Raw genomic sequence first — 25,563 nt, 5'->3', positions numbered from 1 at the left:
CAGAGTCGGCTCAAATTCATATCCATCGAGTCGGTGATGCCACCTAACCACCTCATCCTCTGTTGTCCCCTTCTCCTCCCCTCAATCTTTCCCAGCATCAGGGCCTTTTCCAGTGGCTCTTTGCCTCACATGTCCGAAGTACTGAAGCTTCAGCTCATCAGTCCTTCCAATGAATATTCAGGGTTGATGTCCTGATTACACTTCAGGGCAGCGGTGCAATACCACCCCCGCCCGGTGCTGGCGCAAGATTTCCAGAGAAGTTTCATATCCAGGTTTTCAGAGCTGTGGGAGGGAGGGGGCAGGACAGGCCTTGCTGCCAAGGGCCCTACCAGGCTGGGAGATCAGGTACCGCATGCCCAAGGGAGGGGCTAGAACCCGCCCCCGCCCTCTGCCCTGTCCTGGCTCCTGACTCCCTGCCCCAGGCTGAACGGGGGCTGGGCTCCAGCAGGAGTGAGTCACAGGGAGCTGGCAGGATAAGACCAGTACGTGTGGCTCCCTGGTGCCAGGCATGGGCAACAAGGCCGCGTGCCCGCCCTTCTGCCATCTGAGGGAAGACGTGTGCAAGAGCAGCCAAGGAGAGCTGGGGGCAGGCGGGGATGGAGCAGCACAGGTGGTTCAGGCCTCTGGAGCCAGACCTGTCACTTCGGAGTCTGCTGCTCTGAACAGCAGCTTCTTCAGTGATGAGTCTGGGGCAGGTGCACTCACGGGACAAACGTGGGCACCCCTATTACGTGCCCCAGTGTGTTCAGGGCTGGCGCCATGGGGCCAGGCAAGTCCATGTCCTCATGGGGCTGAGGGCAGGGCGGGGGGCGGGATGTGCTCTGAGAGCGGGGCTGGAGCCCCGCTGGGCTGAGGGGGTGGTCAGCGAAGGCCCCCAGTGGACAGGGGACGGTGGAGCTGAGCAGGAAGGTGAGAAAGAGTCCGGGGGTGCCAGGGTGGTGCCTTCTGGCTCAGAACAGGAACCCCCTCTCCCTGGGCCTGCTCAGGAGGGAGGGGAGGGCTCAGCGGCCCCCTCCAGCTTCCTCCCAGGTCCCTGACGGGGAGACCTCCTCCAGGAAGCCCTCCTGCCTGCCGGCCTGCAGGTCCCTCCCCTCCACTGGTTCCCCAGCACCCCAGCCTGTGCAGGACGGCTGACCTCGAGAGCCTGGGCTATGGGACCCTGAGCTGCTCTTGGCAGCCCCCAGCCCAGACACATACCCCAGTGGGCAGGAAGGCTATGTGACCTTGGCGGTCAAGACCCTGGCGGGCCTCTGAGCCGCGCCTCTGCCATCTGTGACCAGGACAGGCCTCCTCAGGGGCCCTCTGTCCCGTCTGGGTGTGCAGGCCCGGCAGGGCCCTTTGACTCAGACTGCCAGCCTCACACGCTGGCTCCATCTCTTCCTGCTCAGCCCTCAGTGCCTGAAACTGCCCCCCTTAGGAATGGGGGGTCCTGGAGCACCCCGGGTGGTCATGATGATGGCCCCAGAAGCAGAGGAGGTGGTGTCCACTGCCAGGCTGGGGCCAACAGCGTCCACACCTCCCGAGGGTGCCTGCCAGGTCTTCAGGTTTATTTCCAAGAGGAGAAGACGGGGATCCAAGGTGCGGCCCGACGCCGGCGGCCAAGCTGCCCAGCGTGGCCGCGTGAGGAGGGGCAGGTCAGTCTACGCCCACCCGAAAACCAGGCCCCTCCCGCCGCACGCTCAGGACCGCCGGGAAGCATCGTCTGCGCGCCTGGAGGGCGCCGCCTGTCCCCACGACCGGCCGGGGAAGCGCTACTGAGCTCCACGCCCCCAGGTCACTCTGACCCCGGGACCCTACGGTCGGCGGCCAGGGGACGCCGCCTCCTCCCCGGTCAGAGCTAAACCCCAGAGCTCGGCCGGCCCCCTGGCGCCTCGCCGCAGCCCAGCGGCGTCCTCGATCGCCCGCCCCCTCCTCTTTCCCCGCACCCCGCCCGCCGCCTTCGCCTCCCTCCTCCTCCGCGCAGGCCCCTCCTCGGCTCCTCTGCCGGGAGCCCCGCGCCCCCGGCCGCCTCCCTCCTCTCCCCGCCGCCGGGCCCCCACTGGATCCCGGAGCCCTCCTCGTCCCCGGGGTGTGCCCCGCCTCCCGCGGCCGCCCCCGTCTCTCCGCGTCCGGCCCCGGCCCGGCCCTCCGCCCCGTCCGGCCGCGCTCGCCGTCCTGCGCGCGCTGCCCGTGGCCCCTCCTCGGTGCCCGCGGCCGCTCCGCGTACGGGGTGACGCAGCGCCGCCCGCCCGCCCGCGCCCCGCCCGCGCCGCGCCGCCGCCGCCGCCGCCGCGCCCCGGCCGGCTCCAGGGGGCCGCTAACGGTCCCGCGCCCCTCGGCGCCGCGCGCGCCCCCAGCCCGGCGGAGCAGGCGGCGCCCCGGGCGCCGGGCGCGATGGGGGCGGCGGAGCCGCTGCGCTCCGTGCTCTGGGTGAAGCAGCAGCGCTGCGCCGTGAGCCTGGACCCCGCGCGGGCGCTGCTGCGCTGGTGGCGGAGTCCCGGGCCCGGAGCCGGGGACCCGGGCGCGGGTGAGTGTCGCCGCCGGCCCACGGGCTCGGCCGGGCTGGGGCGGGGGGTAGGGCCCCAGGGAGGCCGGCGGGCGGGAAGGGCCAGGACCCGATGACAAAGAGCCGGCGCTGGGGAGAGCCGGGGGAGGGGGGCGGCGGGGACGAGACCCCCGAGGGCGACGGGCGCGGGGTCGTGACGGCCCGGGGAGGTCTGCGGCCTGGGAGGTGTCGCCCGGACGGGGCCGCCTCTCTGGGACCCGCCTGCCGGCGTCTGAAGGGCACCATTCGGATCGATTGTGAGGTTGGTGACGGAGGGACCCCGAGGGGGTGCCGGCGGCCCGCGCCCGATGTCAGTTTAACCCGATCCAGAGCGGGGTCCGGAGTTCCTGTCCCCGCAGTGAAGCAAGGGCTGGTGACCTTCAGTCTGGGATGTGCTCCCTGGGGGGAGGGAGAGGGGGGAGGGGGTGTTCATTTTGCTGCAACAGGCTGGACACACGACCTGCGGAGGCCCTCTGATTCGGGGAAGCCGTGGTTTAACTAAACAGGGCGCTGTCTGTCCCCAAGGAGAAGGGGCCAGTGGGTCCCCTGCCGAGCTGCCCCGCGGCAGGAGGATGGGCAGCGGCTTATGGAGATGTCAGTTGGCCCTGGGCAGGAGGGGGTTACCTGATGGGCCTGGTGGGACAGTGACAGCTGGGAGGCCTGCCTGGCAGAGGCAGCCAGGGCAGGGGGCCGGGGGTGGGGGTGGCGGCTGGCAAGCCTGGGTGTGTTCCCAGTGGCTGGAGAGCGTGGGTGTATTTCCATCTCATTGACTCCTCTTCAGCAAGTTTTCGTGGAGGGCCTGTCGTGGCGGGCAGGGCAGCGCGCTCACCCGGGCTCACCCCATCGCAGTGGGGCAGTCTCCATCAGAGGGAGAGACGGGGCGTTCCGGGGGGGGGGGGGACACAAGGCCATGGACGTGAGAGAAGGCGGTGGGGCGGGGGTCCCGGGACTCCTCACCTGCAGGGCGGCCCTGAACCAGAGCCCTGCCGGGGCCTGTGCACCCCCCGGCGAGACGGTCCAGGCAGCAGGCCCCCAGGGGCCATGGCCAGAGGCTGGCCCGCAGATCCGCGCGGGAGGTGGGAGGTGGGGAGGGGGACAGGGCTCTTTGGGTGGCAGGGGCTGAAATGGGGACCCCGGAGGGCTTTATCCATCTTCACCTGGTGAAAGGCACCCTGTGGGCCTGGCGGGGGGCAGACAGAGGCGGGACAGGGACCCGCAGGCGGGAGGCTGCTGGCCTTGCCCAGCAGAGGGGCGCTGAGCAGGGCTGGGTCTGTCCGCTTAGAGGGGAAGGGCCAGCGGAACGGGGGTCCAGGCTGGTGCTTACTGGAGTTGCAGGATGAGCGGGGGTTTAGTTCTTAACTGGGGTGCGGGGTAGGTCTGGATTCTCTAGTGGACATGGTGCGTTTGGATGCCCTTTAGCTGCCTTGGGGGCAGTTGGGCTGCTGCACTGATCTGCGGGGGCTTTCCCGTCCCTGAGGTGGTATGGCTCTGGTGGGGGCGGGGTGGGCAGACCCGGCCAGTGTGCTGGGGCCAAAGTCAGGGTGGTCTCGGGCTCTTGCTTTGCAGCCTGGGGGTCACCGGAAGCATGGTCTACAGAGCGCTCCTCTGTGGCCAGTGGTCTGACTTCACCCTTCCTCCAGCTTTCTGTTGTCCCCTGGGGAGGAAGTGTCATCCTAGAACATCAGCCCCAGCCTCCTGGCACCAAGAAGCAGGTCTAGGTCTCCCCTGGCCTGGCCCCGAGGGCGTTTGAACTTCCCTGTGAATCTCTCTGCCTCGGGATGGAGCGCTGCCACTTCACGGGGCTCCTGGTGCTGCCGCGTGCTCTGTCCTATGTCACATTCACACACAGCGCATTCCTGCTGGGCAGCTTCTCCTGGATTTTACGGAGGAAGAGGCCGAGCCTCAGGAGTGTCAGAGACCGGCCCAGCTAGTGGCTGAACCGGCGTGTGAAGCGTGGTGGGTCCGATTTCAGCCGCTGTGCCGGGTGCCGTGGCCTCCTTCAGGCCGCAGCGGCCACGTGGACACCGAATGCACCCCGCCTGTCTGGGGCGTCTGGGTGGGGGACTCGCGTTGCCAGGCTTTCAGCGTTGGCATCCTCGGCCAGCTGTCATTATGGTTTCCGGCCCCCAGATTCTGGGTTTTGTGCACTTTGGGTCAGCCTGCTTTTCCGAGCTCCTCACTTGCACAGCGGCCCGCCTCTTTCCTGAAATGGTGGTTGCTTCCCTCTTGCAAACCCTGAGGGCCTTCGTGTATGGGTTCACCTGGAGCTTTCCTGAGTGGTGTACAAGAGATGGGTACCTCCTCCCTGGAGAGGCTGGCGCTATCAGAGCCCTGCTCCCCCCACCCCGTGCCACCCACCACCCTGGAGGCCCTGGGTCAGCTGCTGCAGCTCAGGGGGCTCCTCATAGCTGCTCCCCGAGAGGAGCCAGGCCCGAGACAGGTGACCCCATGGCCGAGGGCAGACGGCAACCAGTCCAGGGGGCGTTTCAGAGTGGCAGCACCCGGCCCCGCCGCAGTCCCAAGTGTGCCTGTGTGCGGGGTGGATGGTGGCCTGGCGGGGGAGGGAAGGGGGGAGGGCTGTGCAGAAGCCGAGTGGACTGAGACCGCCTCAGAAGAAGGACCGAGGGGGTCCCGGGGCTGGGGCCACCGTGGGCAGCGGGCGCGGCCGCCTTGTCTGACCTACGCAGCTTCTCCAGCGTCGCTCCTGTTTCCAGAAGGGGAAACACGGGAGTTGTGAGTGGGTTGCGATGGACAGTATGTCATGTACACAAGGGAGCCGGCGTTTAATCCAGGTCCAGGCTTCCTCCTCGGTGGGGGGCTCTGAGCAAAGGTAGGACCAAGAACCGGGAGGCAGCGCCTTCTGGACCCCGCGAGGGCTGCTCTCTTAAGGAAGCTGCGAGGCTCCCCGGCACCAGCCCAGTCGGAAGTGCGGCCGACTGAAAACAGGAAACGCGAACCAGCCTTCTCACGGTGGCTCGGGCTAGCTGAACCTGAAACAGGCTGAAACTGTACCCAAGTGTACCCCAGGGCCACGCAAAACACGCTCAGAGAGACTCTGGAAGCGTTCCTTTGGAGTTGGGGCTGGGACGTGCACGCGTGTGTGTGTGTGTGTGTGTGTGTGTGTGCAGCCTGGGACGTGCACGCGTGTGTGTGTGTGTGTGTGTGTGTGTGTGTGTGTGTGTGTGTGTGTGCAGCGTGGGGTGGAGCTGGCGCTATGCCCACCCTCCTCCAGCAGCTTCCCTCTCCCACTGAGGATGCCCCGGGTTGCTGGGAAGCTCCTTGGACAGGTTACCGCTGTATTTACAGTCCAACACCCCTGCACCATGCTCATGAAAACAGGAAAGCCACGGACACTTAAAACTATTTTTTTTCCTGCTTATGAAGGTAATTCATGTTGGTTTAATAAAATCCAGAAAACACAGAAAAGCACACAGGAAAAGAATCACCTGCAGTCTTAACCTCCAAGAGTTAAATAATATTTGGTGTTGGTCTCTATGTAAGTGTGCGTATTACTGTTTACTCTCTTAAAACATGATTTTTTTTCACATTAGCTTTATTGAGGTGTAATTTGCATACAATGAAACTCACGCGTTTTAAGGATGTAATTTGGTGAATTTTTGAACATTTAGCCTAAGGAAAAAAGACTAGTATTTAAGACTGTGTTTTATACTTTAGGAGATATATTTTCTGTGTGTTTGTTAAGGTACTGATGGCAGGTTTTTTTGCTTTCTGTCCCCGACCCAGTTTATTTATCCTCTCGACTGGTCTAGAGTTTTGCACAGCAGACGTTTCTAGAGAACCTAGTTGCTCTCTGCCTTTCGCGTGCTGTTTTGTGAACATGTGGATGGGTCCGGGGTAAGGTGGCCTTGGGCATCCTTGGTGGCTCAGCTGGTAAAGAATCTGCCTGCAATTAAGAAGACCCCTGGGTCAGGAAGATCCCCTGGAGAAGGGCATGGCAACCCACTCCGGTATTGTTGCCTGGACAGTCCCCATGGACAGAGGAGCCTGGCAGGCTACAGTCCATGGGGTCTCAGAGAGTCGGGCACGGCTGAGCAACGGCACACGAGCTGGCTTCACCTTCGGGATCGTATCTCACCCTCCTGAGCGCAGCGCCCTGTGCGTTCTCCTCCCGACTCACCTTCCGTCCCAGTTCTCCTGAGCCCTGGTTCCGAGTTTCTGGCACGGCCCACAGGAGACAGCCGGCCGGCTCCTGGGTCTGCGAGCCCCGGCCGTGTCGGGGCTCCACACTCTCCGCTCCCGTGTGGTTCTCGTTAAGCCCCGGCCGGCTCAGGTGCCTCCTGCAGCCCTGCCTCCGGGCTTGCCTTGTCCATCCTTGCTCACTCTAGCCCCTCCCTCGAGCACCTTCTGATGGGTGACCCCAAGGTTAGCGGATGGAAGTGTGGAAAGCACCATGAAGCCCGTCTAATGTAGCCCCAAAGCCCCTGGCTAGGCACTCTCCCCCCTGACCCCCTCCTGGGATGCTTGCCCTTCTAGAAGATTCTTTCACGTGCTGGGCAGCTTGCCGACTAGCTTGCAAGCTGCCTGTGCCTGCCTCACTTTCAGGGCTCCTCGGCTCCAGCCTCCTTGACTCCTGAGGCCCCCGCTGAGCCAGACCGGAGTCCCCACATGACAGGCCTCCTCTCCCCCCGGCCCTCCCCCCACCCCTGTGTTCAGATCTCACCTCTGCTCAAGGCCCAGCTCTGCTGGCACCTGGCCCTTCCCTCGTCTTTCTTTGGATATTTTTGTTTGTCCAGCTGTCTGACCCTCTGTGCCAGCTGTTTCCTTCTGCTTTGTGTTACGGGTTTTCCCTGTTTTCTTTTGTAGGACTACCTGCCTTTTCTCCGCTGTGCTCTCCCGGGGCAGAATCCAGCGTGGGACGGACTCCCTTCCCTGTTTCTCCTCCCCGTTTTCCCGGAGGGCCTCGCGTGTCTGTGTGCGCAGCAGGTGCTGACCGAGCGCCGTGTGAGTGGCTGGCTGAGGGAGGCAGGGCCCGGCCCGCCCCTGGCTGCCTGGAGAGTGGCGGCCAGCTGGGGACTGCGCCCCGGCCGTGGGGGGACGACGGGGTCGCTGGTGGAGAGCGTGGGGGCGAAGTGGCTGCTTGCTGTCCAAGCGTCTGTACTTTTCTCTGGAGGAGTGAGTTTAAAACCACTGGGAGGGGCTGGGAAGCTGAACGGTTTGGGTAGAACCCACAAATCCTACAGAATCCCCTAAACCGTCCCCAGCACACGTCCTGTAGCCCTGTGCTCCAGGGTCTCCTGATACGTCTTACTTATGCCCGGTGATGAGGTCAGAAGTACTGCAGATGATATCAGATTATGTTAAGCCAGCAACCTGCAGAGTTAGATAGGAATCTCAGGATATTTGAATAGGAAATAAATGGCTATCTTGTTTACCTATTTCAGAAGAAAAAAAAAAAGTCTCCTTCCAGATTTGCATATGACTCACTTATCGGAAGAGACATACAGGCTTTTGTGGTTTTGAAAAGCAGCTGTCAGAAAAACAGCCGTCCTGCCTGCCCTCCGTCTCTCTAGGCACCTGCTTCAGCTATGCTCAGACTAGGTGGCTTCAGAGCAGCCGAATGTGGCCATAAATAGCGTAATTACGCTGAGATAATTCCCAGGCTAACTTTTATTTGTTACTCCAAAGTAGGTCAGCAGATGTTTCCTTAAGAAGTCAGATGGCAGAGCTTCTCAAGTGGCTCAGTGATAAAGAATCCGCCTGCTGGTGCAGGAGACTCAGGTTCGATCCCTGGTCCGGGAAGATCGTACCAGCGCAGAGCAACTGCGCATGCGCACTGCCACTGAGCCCGTGCTCCGCAGCGGGAGAGGCCTCCACAGTGAGGGACCCACACCCCACAGCTGGAGGAAAGCCCCTACGTCAGCAAGGACCCAGCACAGCCAGAGATCAGATCGGTGGATAAATAATTTAAAAAAAAAAAAGCCAGATTGCAAGTACTTTAGGCTTTGTGGGTCCCAGCCACTCAGTTCTGCTGCGTTAGTGCAAAAGCTGCTGCAGACAGCATGTGAGTGAATGCACGGGGCTTCATGCCAATCAACCTTTGTTTACAGAGGGGGCAGCATGCTGGATTTGGCCTGCAGTTTGCCGACCCTGCTGTAAACCATTATTCATCACCGCGTTTTCCTGCTCCCTCGTTTGGCGCGTACACATTCAGGATGTGTATTGATTTGGATCAGTTCGTTCTGGATCGGCTCTTTCCGTTGTGTAGTGTCCATCTCTGTCTGACTCTTCTGTTTGTTCTAGAGTCCACTTTATGGGGTGACAGGACCACGCCTGCTCCACACGTCTTTTCTGTCCTTTTACTTCCAACCTGCTCACAACCCTTAGATTTGAAGTGCGTTTCTTTAGACTCCGTAGGGTTGGCTCATGTTTTTTAATCATCTAGGCCAGTCTGTGTCTTTTAAATGTAAACCTATTAGGCCTTAAATCTGCCATTTAATTTTTTGTTTTTTAGTTTTCATTTCTCTGCTTTTTCCTGCCTTCCTGCGAATTGCTTAAAAATCTGTTTATAGGCTTCCATATTGATTTGTCTGTACATCTTCACCTGTTTTTAAACCAGCTGTTTGTGGTGGTAAAAGGTCCTTGCTGTTTTTGAGTGCAGCTCTGTGTATGGCCCGCGGTGTTGGTTTGTGTGTACGAGTCTCATCCCAGTCTAGCGGGGATTTTGCCATTTTACCAGTTTGAGGAAGTGCAGAAACCTCCCCTCTCTCGGCATCACTTTACTCTCCCGTTTTATAGTAAAATTGTCTTAATTATTTCCTCCACATGCATTTGGAACCACATTAGTGTTATAGCTGTATCTTCAACCCTCAAACATAATTTAGGAAAGTCAGGAAGAGAAGGAAATACTGTTGTGATTTCACGTATCTTTACTTACTGTATTCTTTCTTCTGTTTTCATTTCTCTTTCAGGGAATCTTGTTTTATCATTTCTACTTCCTGTATCTGTTCTTTTAGGACAGGTCTACTGGCAATAAGACTGTTAGCTTTTCTTCATCTGAGAATGTCTTGATTTCTCCTTTAATCCCCAAAGGATATTTTTGCTGGGTATAAGATTCTTTTCTTTTCAGTCCTGGAAGAACATTGTGCTGCTTGCTTCTGCCTTCCATGATTTCTGAGGAGAAATCCACTGTCATTCAAAATTCTTTCCCCTGTAGGTAAGGTGGTATTTCTCTTTGACTGTTAATTTTAATGTTTTTTTCATTGTGCTTGATTTTTGGAATCCAGACTTTGATGTGTCTTGGACTGGATTTCTTTGAATTAGTGATATTTGAAGTTTTCTCAGAACTTTGGGGAAGTTTTCAGCCATTATTTTTTGAGCACTTTTTCATCCCCTCTCCTTCTCTACTTCTGGGCTCCAGCGACACATGTTAGATCCTCTGCCATGATTCCACAGGCCCTGAGGCTCTGTTCAGTGTTTTGTTTTTTTAAATTATTTTCCTCTGTTGCTCAATTTGAGTAATTTCTCTTGTCGCATCTTCCAGTTAGTTCACTGATTTTCCTTTGTCTCCATGCTATTGTTGAGTCCACCCATTTATTTTCTGTTTTGGTTATTGTATTTTTTCAGTTCTAAAATTCATTTGGTTCTTCTTTGTAATCGTCTATTTCTTTGCTGAGACTTTTTTCTTTGCTGAGTCTTTGTATGTCTTCATTTAAGTGTGTAGCTGTTCGTGAAGCATTTTCATCATGGCAGCTTTAAAATCCTTGTCAGATAATCCCAACATCTTTGTCATCTCAGTTGTGGCATCAAGCGATTGTCTTTTTTTCCTCTCATTTTGAGATCTTCCTGGTTCTTGGCATGATGATTGATTTTCGACTGAAACCTGGACATTTCTGTCTTACGTTATGAAAATATGGATCTTATTGAACTTTCCTCTTTTAGCTGACTTTCTCTGACACTGTGCTGTCAGGAAGGAAGGGTACTAGTTACTGCCAGATTGGGGAAGAATTCCAGGTTTCCCTCGGCCTCATCAGCAGCCAAGGGGGGTGCTCCCCATTGCTGCGGGGTGAACCCCCCACCCGGCCTCCACTGAGACCTCCTGGCTGGCAGGGTAGGGATGCCCCGTGACGGCGCCATGGACGGCGGCTGGAGGTTGGTGCAAGTCCTGACTCCCCTTGGTCCCCTGACAGCAGCCCAGCAGGGAAGGTGAGGGGCCCCCCACTCGTGCTGGGAGGAGGAGGAAGTCCTCTGAGCCCTGTGGGGCGTGAGGCTCGCCAGCCGCTGGCCGGGGTGAAAGTGCTGGCTTCCCTCACGCCACCCTGGGGGGAGTGTCAGGTGCCTCCCCCGACCCGGGGGGTGGAGGTCTAGACTCCCAGGCAGACTTTGCAGGCGGGGGGCGGGGGGCAGGTTTTCTGGGTGTTTGCTGGAGGAGGGCAGCTCTCGTCCAGAAGTTTCTTGTCTCACTGGGCTCTCCCGCTCCTGGTCCTTTGGCCAGAGAGAGCGACCTTGGTTGGAGGTTTTTGTTTGTACCCGTTGGCATTTCCAGTTGCTGAAGTCTTCAAATCTGAGGTAACGTGAGGCAGGAGGAAACCCAGAGAACTCTCCGCCGTCTTTCCTGCCCCCGAGGGCCCCGGTCAGCCTCCTCCTCCCGCCCGCCCTCCAGAGTCTCCCGGCGTTACTGTCACATGGGACTCCCGGGAGGAGCAGTCTCGCCCTTCATCTCAGAGCAGAAGGCCCCTGTGCTGTCTTTAAAGCATTTTTTCCTCCCTGTTACTCAGAGCAGGTTATTCCTGCTGAGCTGTGGGGCTTCACTGACTTCCTCGTCATAGCCACTCCGCTCCCGATCCCAGCTAGTGGCTGTTTTATTTCGCGTGTTGTCCTTTCAGTTCTAAATTTCCCATTTGGTTCCTTCCGGTCGCCTCTTTTTGTCCCGGGAACTTCTGCCCTTCCCTTCACTTTAGGAGCGTTCAGAGCAGCGTCTCACCGGACCTGGCTCTAACGACCACACTGAAGCTTGTGTCTGATGCTCGGACGCCTGGGGCGTCCCGGGGGGGCGTCCGCCGCCTGGCTTCCCCTGGGCCTCTCAGGGTCGCCCGGTTCTTGGAGTGCTGGTTAATTTTGCAGGCTGCGTATTTTTGATGTTACGTTGTGAGTCCCCTGGAGGGTTTTCTTTTCTTAGGCGGGTGCTCAGCCAGGTTGTACACAGATGGCAGGGGGTGGGAGGGGGCTTTCACACCAGTCCAGCTCTTAAGGCCTCCCTGGTGTTGGTCACTCGGGTGAGGCTGGCACCGGGAGCTGACAGACTCGGCGGTTCAGCTCCCAAGGCCCCTCTGCACGGCCCACGTGTTCAGCTCACGAAGGCCGAGAGGGAGCCGGCACGTGTCCGTCCACCACAGAGCCAGGACGCCCTCCCAGCCCTGCCGGCCGCGCTCTGGCTCCTCTGGACGGAGGGGCGGGCTTTCTTTCTCTGCATCCGGCGAGCTTGGGCTGCCCAGGTGGCGCTCGTGGTAAAGAACCCACCTGCAGGTGCAGGAGACGTGAGAGGATCCCCTGCAGGTGTGGAAGATCCCCTGGAGGAGGGCATGGCAACCCTCTTCAGTATTCTTGCCTGGAGAAGCCCATGGACAGAGGAGCCTGGCGGGGTACAGTCCAGGGGGTCGCACAGAGTCGGACATGCTAAAGCAACTTATCCAGCGTGCAGTTCCAGACCTCAGGCTGCCCTTGGAGCAGAGGTGGAAGTGAAAGTGAAAGTCGCTCAGTCATGACCCCAAGGACTGTACAGTCCATGGAATTCTCCAGGCCAGAATACTGGAGTGGGGAGCCTTTCCCTTCTCCAGGGGATCTTCCCAACCCAGGGATCGAACCCAGGTCTCCCGCACTGCAGGCGGATTCTTTACCAGCTGGGCCACCAGGGAAGCCCCAGAGGTGGGGATGGAGACAAAGGGAAGGCCTGCGAGGGCCGCTCCTTCTGCGGGGGCGCCGCTCCGGCCAGCCGGCCTGCTGCTGTCTGCTTTGGGCTCCTCAGTTAACTGTCTGCCTCCCGTCTTGCCCAGACCTCTTGGTCCCAGGCAGCGGGAGAGGGTGGCCGCAGGCAGCCCTAGAGTCTTGGGCTCGTCCCGCTGACGCCGGCGCTCTGGAACCTGCCGTGCTGGTTGCCGCCTCAGCGGTCGATCTTGGCCGCAGTAAGGGAGCTGTCCTCGAGTTGCCCCATTTCCGAGATGGCAGTCGGGGCCAGGTGGGGGCTCTTCTGGAGCCCAGACCCCGAGATGCTGGGGCGTGCCCCCTGCGAGGACGCAGGTTCTGGGGTTCCTCTCAGCGGTGCCCACTGCCTCCCCTGGCGGGGGGCGGGGAGGGTAGGGATCTTGGCGCAGGAGTCAGGGGTTGCACCTCAGGGGCCAGGGGCTGCCGCTCAGGCCCCCGAGCTCTCAGTCCCGATCACTCGGCCGGGGCGCTTCCCCAGGGTGGCCTGTGCTCAGAGGGGCGCGGGGCTGCAAGGTCGTTGCAGCCTGTCCCGGGAGCCCACACCCGGGGACCCACAGAGAAGCCTGTCCCGAGCAGGTGCGGCGGCAGCGTTTCCCGAAAGGCCCGGCCCCGTCCTGTCGTGGGCGCTGATGCAGAAAAGCCCTGGGGGGTGGCCGGGCCACCTGAGCCCGACGCTGGGGCTGGGGGCACCCTGGCCCCCGCCCACCGCCGTCCGGGTTGGTGTGCGCTGTGGGGTGGGCGGCTGCGCGCCTGGCCATCCGGGACCTTGTAAGAGAAGCGACCCTCAGATGGTGGGGACGTTTCTGCTCCATGTCGCAGCCCTGAAGCCCCCAGTGTCCGCGGGTCACGGCCGGCGCTGGGAAGGGCAGAACGGAGCTGAGACTGGCGTCGCAGCCGCCCCGGGAGCCTCTCCTGGGCAGCCTCTCCCCGGCCTCGTCCGCGGTGCCTCTGGAACGCGCGGCCCCTCAGCCCCCACCCACGAGGGAGGGTGACCGCCTGTCACACCAGCAAGGTCACACTCCCTGGGATGGGGAGGGGAGGCCAGAGAACCGCGTCTCTTGTCGGCAGAAGCCTTGAGGCTGCCAGCCCAGGTTTGGTTACAAAATTTCGGTCCATTTCTGGAAAGGACTGTGTTACAGGAGAAGAGTGTTCAGAGTTGTTAACAGTGATAATATCTGCTAATGGCTTGTACTAATGGCCCTAAGAAATAGATTGCTCTGTTATTAGAAGAAAAATTAATGCTGTACTGAAAGGCGCAGAGAGAGGCACCTTCAAGTTTGGCCGAAGGACCTGAAAGTGAAGAACTGGGGGCAGGTCTCAGTCTCTGAGTCGCCAGGTGTCGGTCACTGAGCCACGTTCCTGGAGAAATGGAAATCACTCACAGTGTGACCTTATGCAGGCTTCCCAGGGGGCCCGGTGGGAAAGAGTCAGCCTGCCAACGCAGGCAACCTGGGTTCAATCCCTGAGTCGGGAAGATCCCCTGGAGGAGGGCATGGCAACCCACTCCAGTCTTCTTGCCTGGAGAATCCCATGGACAGAGGAGCCTGGCGGGCTGCAGTCCGTGGGGTCACACAGAGTCGGACACGACTGAGGGACTTAGCACACACGCATGATTTTATGCAAGGCGCAAAGCCTAACAAGATTACCTGCCCTGATACACCGTTGATAAGGATGGTCTTGTAAGTGACAGCGTACGTCCTTCACCATTAGAGATATCCCAACCGTTTGCTGTACGTGGCTGCTTGATTATTGCTGTTATTTTTTTAAGGTCTTTTTCTTCACCGATCTCTGAGTGGCCCTGTGGATGTTCACGTCCACACCTGGTTGGCGCTCCCACATCCTGCAGTCGGGGGCATGACTGTGGGTGAGGGCACGCCTCGCTTCAGCGTGCATGTGGTGTGTGTGCATCTGGGTGTGTGGCTGTGTATCCAGGTGTGATGTGTGTGTACCCGGTGTGTGTGCGGGGCGGGTAGCAGGGGTGGGGACCAGTGGCTTGGCTGAGGGACAGCAGAGGCCCCCTGTGAGTGTGTGGCAGAGCACACTTACTGAACATCCAGGCAAGTTCTTTGTGATCATACGTTCCGGTAAAGCCTTATAAATCCATCCCTTACTTCTCTTGTGATTTGTAGTGTGTTAGATAAGTTGTAGAATTCATCGTCAGTGAACAAAAATGACCAAAATGAGGGTCGTAGCTGGACCTTAGGTTTTCAAGAGGTTTAATGATATAGAAAAAAAAATCAAAGATGTGTTCAAACGAGAGTTTTTTTCCAATTTTATGAGAAAGTTGCCTCTTCTTTGTCTTCTTTTATTTTGAATTTGCTTAGTTTTTACAGCATTGCAAAAGTTGATACCACTGAAGATTTCCATTTTAAACTTAAAAAATGCGATCCTAAGCTGCACTTCAATCACACAAACCCTAAACTTCAGCACTGTGCCACGTGCAGCTTAACCCCCCAGGGCAGGAGGGCGGCAGGGAGAAGCACTTCTGGTGAGCGAGCGGTGGTTCTGTCTGCCGGGCTCGTCGTCCGCTCCTGCCCTGCGTCCTCCAGCGGGTGATGACTCCTGACCGCATCACTCACGTTTACTCTTGGGACACAAATGGCTCTTTCTGCACGTCCAGCTGTTTTCTTTCTAAACACTTTATCATGGAGGTAGTACATGCTGTTCCATGGAAAGATGGTCTTGTCCTTAATAAACAGAAGCTCTTTAGTTCTTTGTTTTATGACCGAGTTGCCTAAAGAGCTGTTTCTCAAAATCTGTAATGTCTGTAGAGAGTAGTTAAACAGTTTGCTTCTGTTGGATTCCACATTGAGTCTTCTTAAGACCACGGGAAGTGAAGCCGCACTGGGATGAGGACAGAGGACACTCAGGGTGGATGTTTTCAGCGTCCCCGCGGTGTGCAGCAGCAGAGCCCACTGCCCACGCGGGAGGACCAGGTGAGGGCGTCTCTGAGCACGTCCGGCGCTGCCCGCTGGGCATCTGGGAGGTGGCACAGAGCGCGTTCCGTTAGCTCCCTCGATGAGACTTTCTCTCTCAAATGTTCAAGGCCCTTCAGGCTGTGACGGAACACAAGTTCTCACAGCCTTGCGGACTGTCCCTCAGATCACGAGCATCCTTTCCAAGTGCCAGTGTCAGGGCTGCCTTGTGGCTTTGGGTCAAAGTATCTCCCCCAAGCGCGCTGGTAAAATACCTGTCCAGTGGGGACCTTGCTAGCGTGCTCGTCGCTCAGTCGTGTCCGACTCTTTGCCGCCCCGTGGACTGTAGCCCGCCAGGCTCCTCTGTCCGTGGGACTCTCCAGGCAAGAATACTGGAGTGGGCTGCCATGTCCTTCTCCAGGGGATCTTATCGAACCCGGGTCTCCTGCATTGCAGGCAGATACTTTACTCTCTGAGCCACCGGGGAAGCCCAGGAACCTTGCTGCCTGTGGTTTTAAACTCTGGAGACTTGTGAGTTCCGAGCTGTGGCAGGGAATTCTTGGGGAGCCATCGGTTTGAGACGACAGGAGAATATTTTCGCGGCGGTTGCGTCCAAGCCCTCTTGCTGTTCGTTGGTTTTCGCGGTGGTTCTGTGGATGGCTCCGCCACAGCTGGCTCACGAGGGTGTGCGGGGAGCCCAGGTTGGGGGCCCGGGCAAGAGTGTGGCAGGGCGGGTCAGAGCTGGGGGTGCAGCTGAAGGCCCCGTGTGTCCTGTAGGACCCGGGGGACGGCTCTGCCTGGAGCGAGCCGTGGCAGAGGGTGTTCGTTGTTCCGTGACTCCTCAGCTGCACGGCACACGGGTACACATCACACAGATGCACGCGCACGCAGACACGCGCAGAGCCGGGAGGGAGCTCCCACGGGGCCTGGGGGCCGAGCGGGAGGGACGTCTGTGCCATCGGACAGGCGGGGGTGTCAGGGGGTGACACGGGGGGTTTGAGTCGGATCCACTGCACCTGCCTCCATAATTAAGGTGGTTTCACGACTGCACATCCTCCGGGCAGCGCAGAGCGTAAACAACACAACGTGTGCCCGGGTGTCTCCCGGAGGCTTGGGGTCAGCCATGTCTGGTCCCTGCGCCTCGGCTGAGACGAGACAGGGCCGCTGACTGTTCAGCTGGGCCCGCGCGAGTGTGCGCTCAGAGACTGTTATTTTATTGAAGGATGATTGCTTTACAGACTTTTGCTGTTTTCTCTCACACCTCAACGTGAATCAGCCTCAGGGATACATACATCCCCTCCCTTTTGAAGCTCCCTCCCCGCCCCGCCCCTCTCGGCTGACACAGAACCCCTGTTGAGTTTCCTGGGCCATGCGGCCAGTTCCCGCTGGCTGTCTATCTGACATACGGTGATGTAAGTGCCCGTGTTCCTCTCTGCACACATCCCTCCCTCTCCTCCCCTCTCCCCACGTCCGTAAGTCTACTCTCTATGTCTGTTTCTCCATTGCTGCCCTGTAAATAAATTCTTCAGTACCATTTTTCTGGATTCCATATATATGTGTTAGAATATGGTATTTATCTTTCTCTTTCTGACTCACTTCGCTCTCTGTAATAGACTCTAGGTTCAGCCACCTCATCAGAAACTGAGTCAAATGCGTTCTTTTTTGTGGCTGAGTAATATTCCATTGTATGCATGCACCACACTTCTTTATCCATTCCTCTGTCGATGGACGTCTAGGGTGCTTCCACGTTGTAGCTGTTGTAAATAGTGCTGCAGCGAACAGTGGGATACATGTGTCTTTTTCAATTTTGGTTTCCTCAGGGTATATGCCTAGGAGTGGGATTGCTGGGTCATATGGTGGTTTTATTCCTAGTTTTTAAGAAATCTCCATCCTGTCTCCCACAGTGGCTGTACGCTCAGTGGCCTATTAACATCACAGGGCCAAACACTCTGCCCCGGGGGGAGCTGAGCGCCTCCGTTTCTGACCTAGTGGAGGCCAGCGCCTGGTTACCCAGTGCACGGTGCTGGACCTTCCCCCACGCTGCCGCGCCCTGGAGGCCCTGCGGCTCCGTCCCCTGGGGACCCCAGCCCCTGGCCTTCGGGGAGGCGTGCCCGAGGCTTGCTCTTCATGCTGTCGGAGGAAAGCCTCTCTCTGCTGCCGAACTTGGCTCACTGCGCGCCCAGCAGGACGAATGGTGAGGCCCTCTGTCCCTCGAGCCCCGGGGTCTCACAGTGGCAGGGCTGTGACCCAGTGTGGCCACTGCCAGCCCGCACGCTTGCTGAGTCGCTTCTGTCGTGTCCACCTCTTTGCGACCCCGTGGACTGTAGCGTGCCAGGCCCCTCTGTCCATGGAATTTCCCGGGCAAGAGTACTGGAGTGGGTTGCCATGTCCTCCTCCAGGGGATCTTCCTGACCCAGGGATCAAACTCACGTCTCCTGCAGCTATCTCCTGCCAGCCTGGGAGGTCACTGAATCCGAGCTCCCAGAGCCTAGAGCTGAGCAGGGGGCTCCTGCCTGGGTTGGGTAGCCTTGGGGGTCTTCTGCCTCTTGAGTGGTCTTATCCAAGCGTGAAAGGAGGTGGAGGGAGCCCTGGTCCTCCTCCCCCGACTGGTCCCCGGGAGGACAGAGGACTGGCTGGTGGTAGGGGGCAGTTTCCGTCTGCCTGACCCAGTCGCAGGCGCCCCCTTGCACCATTTGTCCCCGGGGTGGCCGTTGCCACAGGCAGAGTCCTTTTCTTCATCTCAGGAAATTAAAAAAATCACCCTGAGAATGTCACTTCGCTTTAGTGGTTTAGTAGAGCAGAGGTTTTAGAAAGGCTGCCAGTAAGACTGCCGTCCCAAGGCTGCTTGACTTGACTGAACCGTGGTTGAAAATCTTTGACTTCTGCTGTAGGTGTGTGTGTTGGGCGGGGCGGGGGGGAGCGATTATCCAGAGTTAAAAAATCCTTGTTTGACCAGAGCAGGTGTCGGCGCTGGGCTCGGAGCCTCAGCTTGCTTCCTGCTTCATGTTTGGAGAAGGGTCGCTAAGTCCACCAGCCCTGGAGGCAGTGGGAGATGCTGGCCAACCTCTGGCAGAACCGGGGCGGTGGGCAGGGGGCGGCCTGAGTGACCGGACCCCAGGGGTGCTGCTGAAACCCTCCAGTGACGAACGGCCCCACCACGAAGAGGTGCTGGGGTGGGGGCGGGGGTGCCCTGGGCCAGGGAGGCGCCCAGGGAATCAAGCGTCCGTTCCAGAACCTTCTGTTCAGAAGTTTGTTTGAAAGGGGACATTGGGTTGTGACTTTATAAGAGGAGAGGGGACGCCCAGGAGCCTCGGCCACTGATCCTGCAACAGGACACAGCCGGCCAGTGACTACGAGGCCGCCTCCCGCTGCGGCAGGAGCAGCTCAGGGAGCGCCGTCTGGGCGTGGATGCCACCCCAGTGGGGTGGGGGGCGCTGCTTGGGGAAGCCGCAGCGGCCAGCGTGGGCGCCGGGCCCTTCGTCCGCCCGGCGAGTCTGGTGCCGGCCTCGATTTGGTTCCGTCTGGTCTGAAAGCAACTCCAGCGCCTTGCGTCACTTACCCTTTCACGGAAGACTTTGGACTTTTTATCTAATCTTGTATGCAGTGCAGGATTATGCGGAATGCAAGCCAAGGGAGAGAAATGCTAGTAAGCGCAGAAAAGGAAAGTGGCCCCAGTTCCCACCATCAGCTCTGCGGGTGTGCTGCCCGGGTCTGTCTCTAGGCCTGAACGGCCGTTCCCACGTGTGTGTTCACACGACGGGCACTGCTGAGCCCGGAGGCGCCTCCGTGCCAGCGCAGGCAGGGTGACCCGGGGACCACAGTGCCACTTTCCCTGACCGTGCCTGACCTTTCCCTGACCCTGACCTGTGGCTCCAAGAACCAGTCACGACTGGTTCTTGGAGCCACAGGCAGCCAGCAGCACCGGAGACAAGTGACAGGCTCTGAGCGGGTCATCCCGCCAGCCCTGCGTGACTTAGGACCGACCTCCCCCAGGCTCTCGAGGCCCCCTCACCAGAGAGGACGGTTTTGAAGACGAGGGTGTGACACGGACCTGCAAACGTGAAGCGACACGCAGCAGGCTCCGAGGTCCGGGGGCAGCAGGTGAGCGAGGCGGGAAGGGACCTGCCGTCTGTGCCGGACCCCTCCCTCCTCGCCCCGGCCAGGTGGCTTCCGGTTTCAGCTGCCGGCCCACGTGTCATCGGGAGGTTCGGGCTGAACTCTCGGCCCAGCAGACAGAGGGGCCGAGGGAGCCAGCTGGGACCGGCCTCTGTTCCAAGCCTGTCACTCACCAAGTCCTGCTTTCTGATTGCCGCCCTGCGGGCCACGCTTCCCAGGTAGCTCAGTGATAAAGAATTCCCCTGCCACAGCAGGAGATGTGGGTTCCATCCCTGGGTCGGGAAGATCCCCTGGAGAAGGAAATGGCAGCCCACTGCAGTATTCCTGCCTGGGAAACCCCACGGACAGAGGCACCCCGTGGGATCCAGTCCTTGGGGTCACAAAGAGCTGGACATAACCTAGCGCCCTAACAATAACAACAACCCCCAGCACAGGCTCACCCAGGACAGCCTCCATCCGGGTCCTGGATTCTGGGCTTGTCCTTCCTCGATCAAGCAAGATGTAGATAGTGGTTTTTTGTTGTTGTTTTTTTTTCAGATCCCCATGATCTCTATCCCTTTTTAGAGAAAATAGTTCTGTTTGTCACCGCGTCTGTTAACATGTACAAGCGGTGCACGTGTAAGAGATTGTATCCTGCTGACGTGGTGTTGTTTTTCTTCTCACCCAAGCAGCAGATGAAGCTGTGGGTGAGCTGAGTGTAGCAGATGGCGAGAGTCAGCCTGGAATTTTACCCTGTTGGGGTGTTACAGCCCCCCGCCCCACCCCAGTGAAAGCACCTCAGTCTCAGGCCCTCTGCGAGGCTCCACCCCCGAATGCCCCCACCCCCCCCTTCTCTCCCGGGCAGCCCCTCCCAGCCTCCTCTGGTCTGACCGCTGGCAGGCCGGGGGCAGATACCCCTCGGGAGCACAGGGCACGAGAGGGGTCACAGCTTCGGAGAGTCAGAGCCTGGGAGGGAGGCCCTAGGTGAAGGCTCTACTGGGTCGGGTCTGCCCAGCCAGCTTCCAGCTCTTCTGCAAGAGTGTCCCTTTCCTGCCCCACCCCGGCACCCCGACCCTGGGGACACCCCGCTCTCGGAACTTTGAGGCGTCTGAGCTGGTTCTTGTGACTTGATTTCCTTAGGCCACTAGGCCACAGGCGATGCAAGGTCATCCCACGTGTCCCAGCGCCGTCGTTTCATTTAGCTTTCATGGGTCGCCGAGCCAGCCCAGGGCCGCGAGGAGTCGCCGTTTGCCTCTGCATGCAGGTGGACGGGGACCCGCCTCGCCGGCGGGCTTGAGGGACGCAGCCTGTTCTCGCCGGGGCTTGACCTCAGCCGCCCTGCTTCCAGGTCATGTCCTTGGCGAGCTCTTTCTGGGCCCCGCGCTGGGTTACAGGCTGTCACCGCGCGCTTCCCACGGCTGTGTTTGAGTCCTCACCTGAGGCCCTTGGTGACGACTGGGTCTCCAGTCGAGGGTGTTCCGTGCTGTCCTCCCCCGCCCACCCAGGTGCCCCCTTCTCCTCCTGCGCCCGAGTGGGTGGTTGGACCCCGAGCCTCCTGCCGTCCCCAGCTTGGTGTGGCCCTGACCCACCGCACACTGCGGGGTCCTGGTCTGTCCCGGGCCTCCTTCCCACTTCATTTCTGAGCAGACTGAACCACAGGTGCTGGGGCGTGAGCACCTTTCTCCGGGTTCGGCACGTGAGCCGGCCTCAGAAGCCGCAGCCCACTTCGGTCCCTGTGGACGAAACACCCCGTCTTCAGATGGCACGGACTGGGGTCCCAGCCTTATTTAGCGCTGAGGCTTAAGATGACACGGAGCTTGTCCTCTGCCTTCGGGGCGCCTGCTAAACTGAATGCAGGGCGCCCCAGCGCCGTGGAGCCGCTCTCCTGCCGTCCAGGTGAGCCCCGCAGCCCGTTGAGTGAGGGCCTGGTGTCTTTGCAGATGCCTGCTCTGTGCCTGTTTCCGAGATCATCACCGTTGAGGAGACGGACGTTAACGGGAAACAGTACACCAGCGGAAAATGGCAGAAAATGGAGAAGCCATACGCATTCACAGGTGATGTGCCCGAAAGTCCTCGCAGCTCCAGGCAGCTCACGTGAAAGAGAACTTCCTTGTCACTCGCTTACCGGACTCACTGTGTCCTTGGTTTATCTTTATAGAAAGGTCCTTATGTCATTTTTCCAAGCTCTGGTTTTTTTTTTTATTGAGGTACAGTTGGTTTCCAGCCTGCGTTCATCTCTGCTGTAGAGCAAAGTGGACCAGTTATGCATACCCAAGCTCTGTTTTTAATGTTTTGTTCATCTTTTTTATTTATTATTTTTTTTCACACGGGCTAAAAGAACTCAGGGGTAGGATCTCTTCCCTCACGTACGCTGGAGGGGGTGAACCAGTCAGGACAGGGGCGCGTGGGGGAGCTGGGTGTGGCCCGGGGTCGCGTGCGGGGCCGCGCTCACGCGTGTGTTCTCTGGCAGTGCACCGCGTGCGGAGGGCCCGGCGGCACCGCTGGAGGTGGGCGCAGGTGACGTTCTGGTGCCCGGAGGAGCGGCTGTACCACCTGTGGCTGCAGACCCTGCGGGAGCTGCTGGAGGCGCTGAGTACGTGCCTGCTTGCGCTCAGCGCAGAGGCGGGCGTGGCGAGACGCTGTGACTGCTGAACAGTTTGCTGGTTAGAGGACCGCGCGGGGGGTGCCCGCAGCCTGGCCCCCGGGCGCCGGCGCCTGCACTTACGGACGCCAGGCTGGGGCAGACCCCTTGGTGTGGGCCTGGGTTTCTTCTCCTGGGAAGTGGGGTGGTGAGACCTGAGCTCAAGGTGGACGGAAGACTAACCCAGGTGCCCGGGGGGCACACCTGTGTCCACGTGGGGGTGTCTGAGCTGTGAATTACTGCTGGGTAATGAGGGTCCGTCTGTCCCACTCAAAAAACAGTAGGTGTCAGCTCGTTTTGTACCTGGAGCACACGTGTTGTTTGGGTATATATGTTTTTTGAATCGAAGAATAGTTGATTTATAGTTTAGTTCAGTTCAGTCGCTCAGTCGTGTCTGACTCTTTGTGACCCCATGAACCGCAGCACGCCAGGCCTCCTGGTCCATCACAAACTCCCGGAGTCCACCCAAACCCATGTCCATCGAGTCGGTGATGCCATCCAACCATCTTATCCTCTGTCGTCCCCTTCTCCTCCTACCTTCAATCTTTCCCAGCATCAGGGCCTTTTCAAATGAGTCAGCTCTTTGCATCGGGTGGTCAAAGTATTGGAGTTTCAGCTTCAACATCAGTCCCTCCAATGAACACCCAGGACTGATCTCCTTTAGGATGGACTGGTTGGATCTCCTTGCAGTGCAAGGGACTCTCAAGAGTCTTCTCCAATACCACAGTTCAAAAGCATTTGATTTACAAGGTTGATTTACAATGTTGTGTTAATTTCTGCTATACCGCTCAGTGACTTAGTTATATGTGTGTGTGTGTGTGTGTGTGTGTGTGTGTACGTATATTTTCCTTCAGATTCTTTTCCATTATGGTTTATAACACGACACTGAATATGGTTCCCCTGTTCCATGCAGTAGGAGCTTACTGTTTATCACCCTTTATATGCTATTTTGCTAATCTGTTGTGGGTATAGTCTTAATACACACTCTCAAAAACTCAGTACAAACTTCAACCACCGAAAAGAAAGCATGTGTTTAGGTAGATTTTCTATCATTTAAAATTAATTTGGCATCTAGATCAAAAAAGTGAATTTTAATGTATTAGAAGACAGCATTTCCCACGTAGCAGCTTCAGAGCAGCTTCCTGGCTTGGAAAAAGCACGTCTTTGGCTTCACATCTGGGCGGTGGGACTTGGTCTCTGCATTTCACCGTCTAATTCTGCTGGACGGGATGGGTGTCTACTACCCGCCGTCTAACCAGTGCGTCCTGACCTTCCCCCGAGTCTCAGACCGCGGGCGCTCCGTCCGCTGCTCGTCCAGCTGGACCTCTGGGTGAGTCCGAACGCATCCCCTCACTGTGACTTACACGCTGCTGTTGTTCTGTAGCATCGAGACCGAAGCACTTACTGGTGTTCATCAACCCGCTCGGAGGGAAAGGACAGGGTAAGCGGATCTACGAGAAGAAGGTGGCCCCGCTGTTCACACTGGCCTCCATCACCACCGACATCATCGGTAAGGCATGAGGTCTGCGCGGTGTGCGGAAGTGAGACTGGGAACGATCCAGGGAAGGTTTTCGATGGATGAGACTTTGTGTGTGTGTGTGTGTGGCCATACCATGCCGCTCGTGGGATCTCGGTTCCCTGAGCTAGAATCTGGACCCTTGGCTGTGGAAATGCAGAGTCCTAACCACTGGACCGGCAGGGAATTCCCTAAGAGTCTTTCAACAAAATAGAATGTCGGGGTTTTGGCATGCCAGAATGAGAAGAATGCAAAGTAAAGAGCGTAGACTGTTCCAGCAAACGGTTGGCATATAAATCCCTCAAGAAAAACACTACGAGGGAAAAGGACAAAGACCACAGACAGAAAGATGCAAGGCAGGAGATGCAAGCAGTTAGAAATCGTTTCTCCGGTGAGTGGCATTTTAAGAAACACGTGCGATACCACACTTGTGGCGCCGAGTTTCAGAGCAAGTTCTCGGTGCCGGGAGGCCGTTGGGAGACAGTGCCTCTTGTTCAGAGCCTCAGAGGTTTCGTGTAAACTTATTAAAGGGCCCCTCGGCAGTGCGGGTCAAGAGTCTTCGGGTTTTTTAAACTTTCCAGGGGAAACCATCAGCTGTGCAGAGAGAGAGACGTGCAGATGTGCAGACGTCTGTTGCCTCATTTTTATAAAAGCGAAACACTGGAAACCGCTGATGCCCCAGACAGGAAACGGATAACATTGTGGTGAATCTGGAGGAATAGTTTATAGTTCTTTAAAATGGTCTTTACAAGGAAATTTTAATGATAAAAAGGGGGTTGTGATAAGATGCTGGGGGAGAAAGGACACAAAATCGTGTGCACAAGAGAGATTTAAAAATTATAGTGAGTAAACAGACTGCGGATTGACATTTTCTACATTTGGCATTCTAAAATTCACAAAGTCTTGTGGCTGCTAAGGGAAAACTATGAAATAAAAGATGTAACTCTTCCCCCCAAAATCATTATTGGTTGGCAATCAAGTGCCAATAACGGGACGTCTTACCTGTGGGGTGTATTCTGGGAGGCCGTGCTCCCCGAGGCCGGCTCCATCTCTCTCTGTGAAGGGGATTTGGGGAAGACTAAGGAGGATTCCTTACAGCCAACCCACCTGAGGATTTTACAGGACCTCATTTTAAAGTGGTTTAACCCGCCTTCACTTTAAACGGATTCTCAGACTTGAGTGTAAACGCTACAACCCCGTGTTGTTTCTCCCACAGTAACTGAACGTGCCAATCACGCCAAGGAGAGTCTGTATGAGCTCAGCATAGACAAGTACGACGGGTGGGTGAGCGCCCCATCCGCTACTTTCAGTCCGTCCTCGCCGGCCCCGTTCCCTCCCTCCCTCTTCCACCCTCCCTGTTCCCTCCCTCCCTCTGGAAGCAAACTTGCTTCCCCTGCAAACTGGGCAAAGCAGGAATGTGCAGAGGACCCTGCGTTCCTCTGTTCCTCAGAGGACCGCCGTGGAAGTTTGCTTTCCCTTCTGTCTCACTGCCTCATACGGAGATCTTTTCATTTGAAGGTGATCCCCTCTTGTCCTTAAATATGTGTGTGTATGCCCTAAAATCGAGGATGTCCTTCAGAGCAACGATGCGGGCATCACTGCCCACGAGATGGGCCCTGACGCAGACTGTGTCAGCACTCACCATGACCCGTGTGCTGTCCTCAGCCGGTTCTGCCCGCGCCCCGTTAGTTCCCTAGAGCAGAAGAGCCCCGGGGCAGGCGTGGCCTTCAGACGCAGGGCCGTGTCTCTCTGGCCTCCTGTAACCCCGCGCGGGTCCTCGGCTTTCCTGGTGGGGCCGACTGTGGAGAACCGGCCAGTAACTGCCGCCCATCCCTTGGTTTGGGGCCCGAGGCTTCCTCGGTCGGGACCCGGGTGTGCGTTTCTGGCTGCGATGGCGCAGGGGCGCAGGGCTGGTCCCACAGCAGGAGGGGCC

The 25,563-nt window shown here is 58.2% G+C and overlaps 1 protein-coding gene across 1 annotated transcript in view; it reads left to right on the top strand.

Annotated features, from left to right (window-relative positions):
- The first annotated feature begins 508 nt into the window (after positions 1-508).
- The window catches only part of CERK (ceramide kinase), a 38,902-nt gene continuing 13,847 nt past the window's right edge, over positions 509-25,563 (top strand). The window contains exons 1-8 of the mRNA XM_065938853.1: positions 509-695; positions 1,083-1,201; positions 1,324-1,620; positions 1,774-2,506; positions 21,414-21,527; positions 21,944-22,066; positions 23,499-23,624; positions 24,847-24,910. Of these exons, the coding sequence (XP_065794925.1) occupies positions 509-695; positions 1,083-1,201; positions 1,324-1,620; positions 1,774-2,506; positions 21,414-21,527; positions 21,944-22,066; positions 23,499-23,624; positions 24,847-24,910 (1,763 nt within the window). The remainder of the gene's footprint in view (positions 696-1,082; positions 1,202-1,323; positions 1,621-1,773; positions 2,507-21,413; positions 21,528-21,943; positions 22,067-23,498; positions 23,625-24,846; positions 24,911-25,563) is intronic.

This window comes from Muntiacus reevesi, chromosome 1, assembly GCF_963930625.1.
Source record: "Muntiacus reevesi chromosome 1, mMunRee1.1, whole genome shotgun sequence".
NCBI classification, from domain to species: domain Eukaryota; kingdom Metazoa; phylum Chordata; class Mammalia; order Artiodactyla; family Cervidae; genus Muntiacus; species Muntiacus reevesi.
Note: the sequence above shows the minus strand (reverse complement) of the source record. Positions and strands in the feature narration are given on the sequence as shown.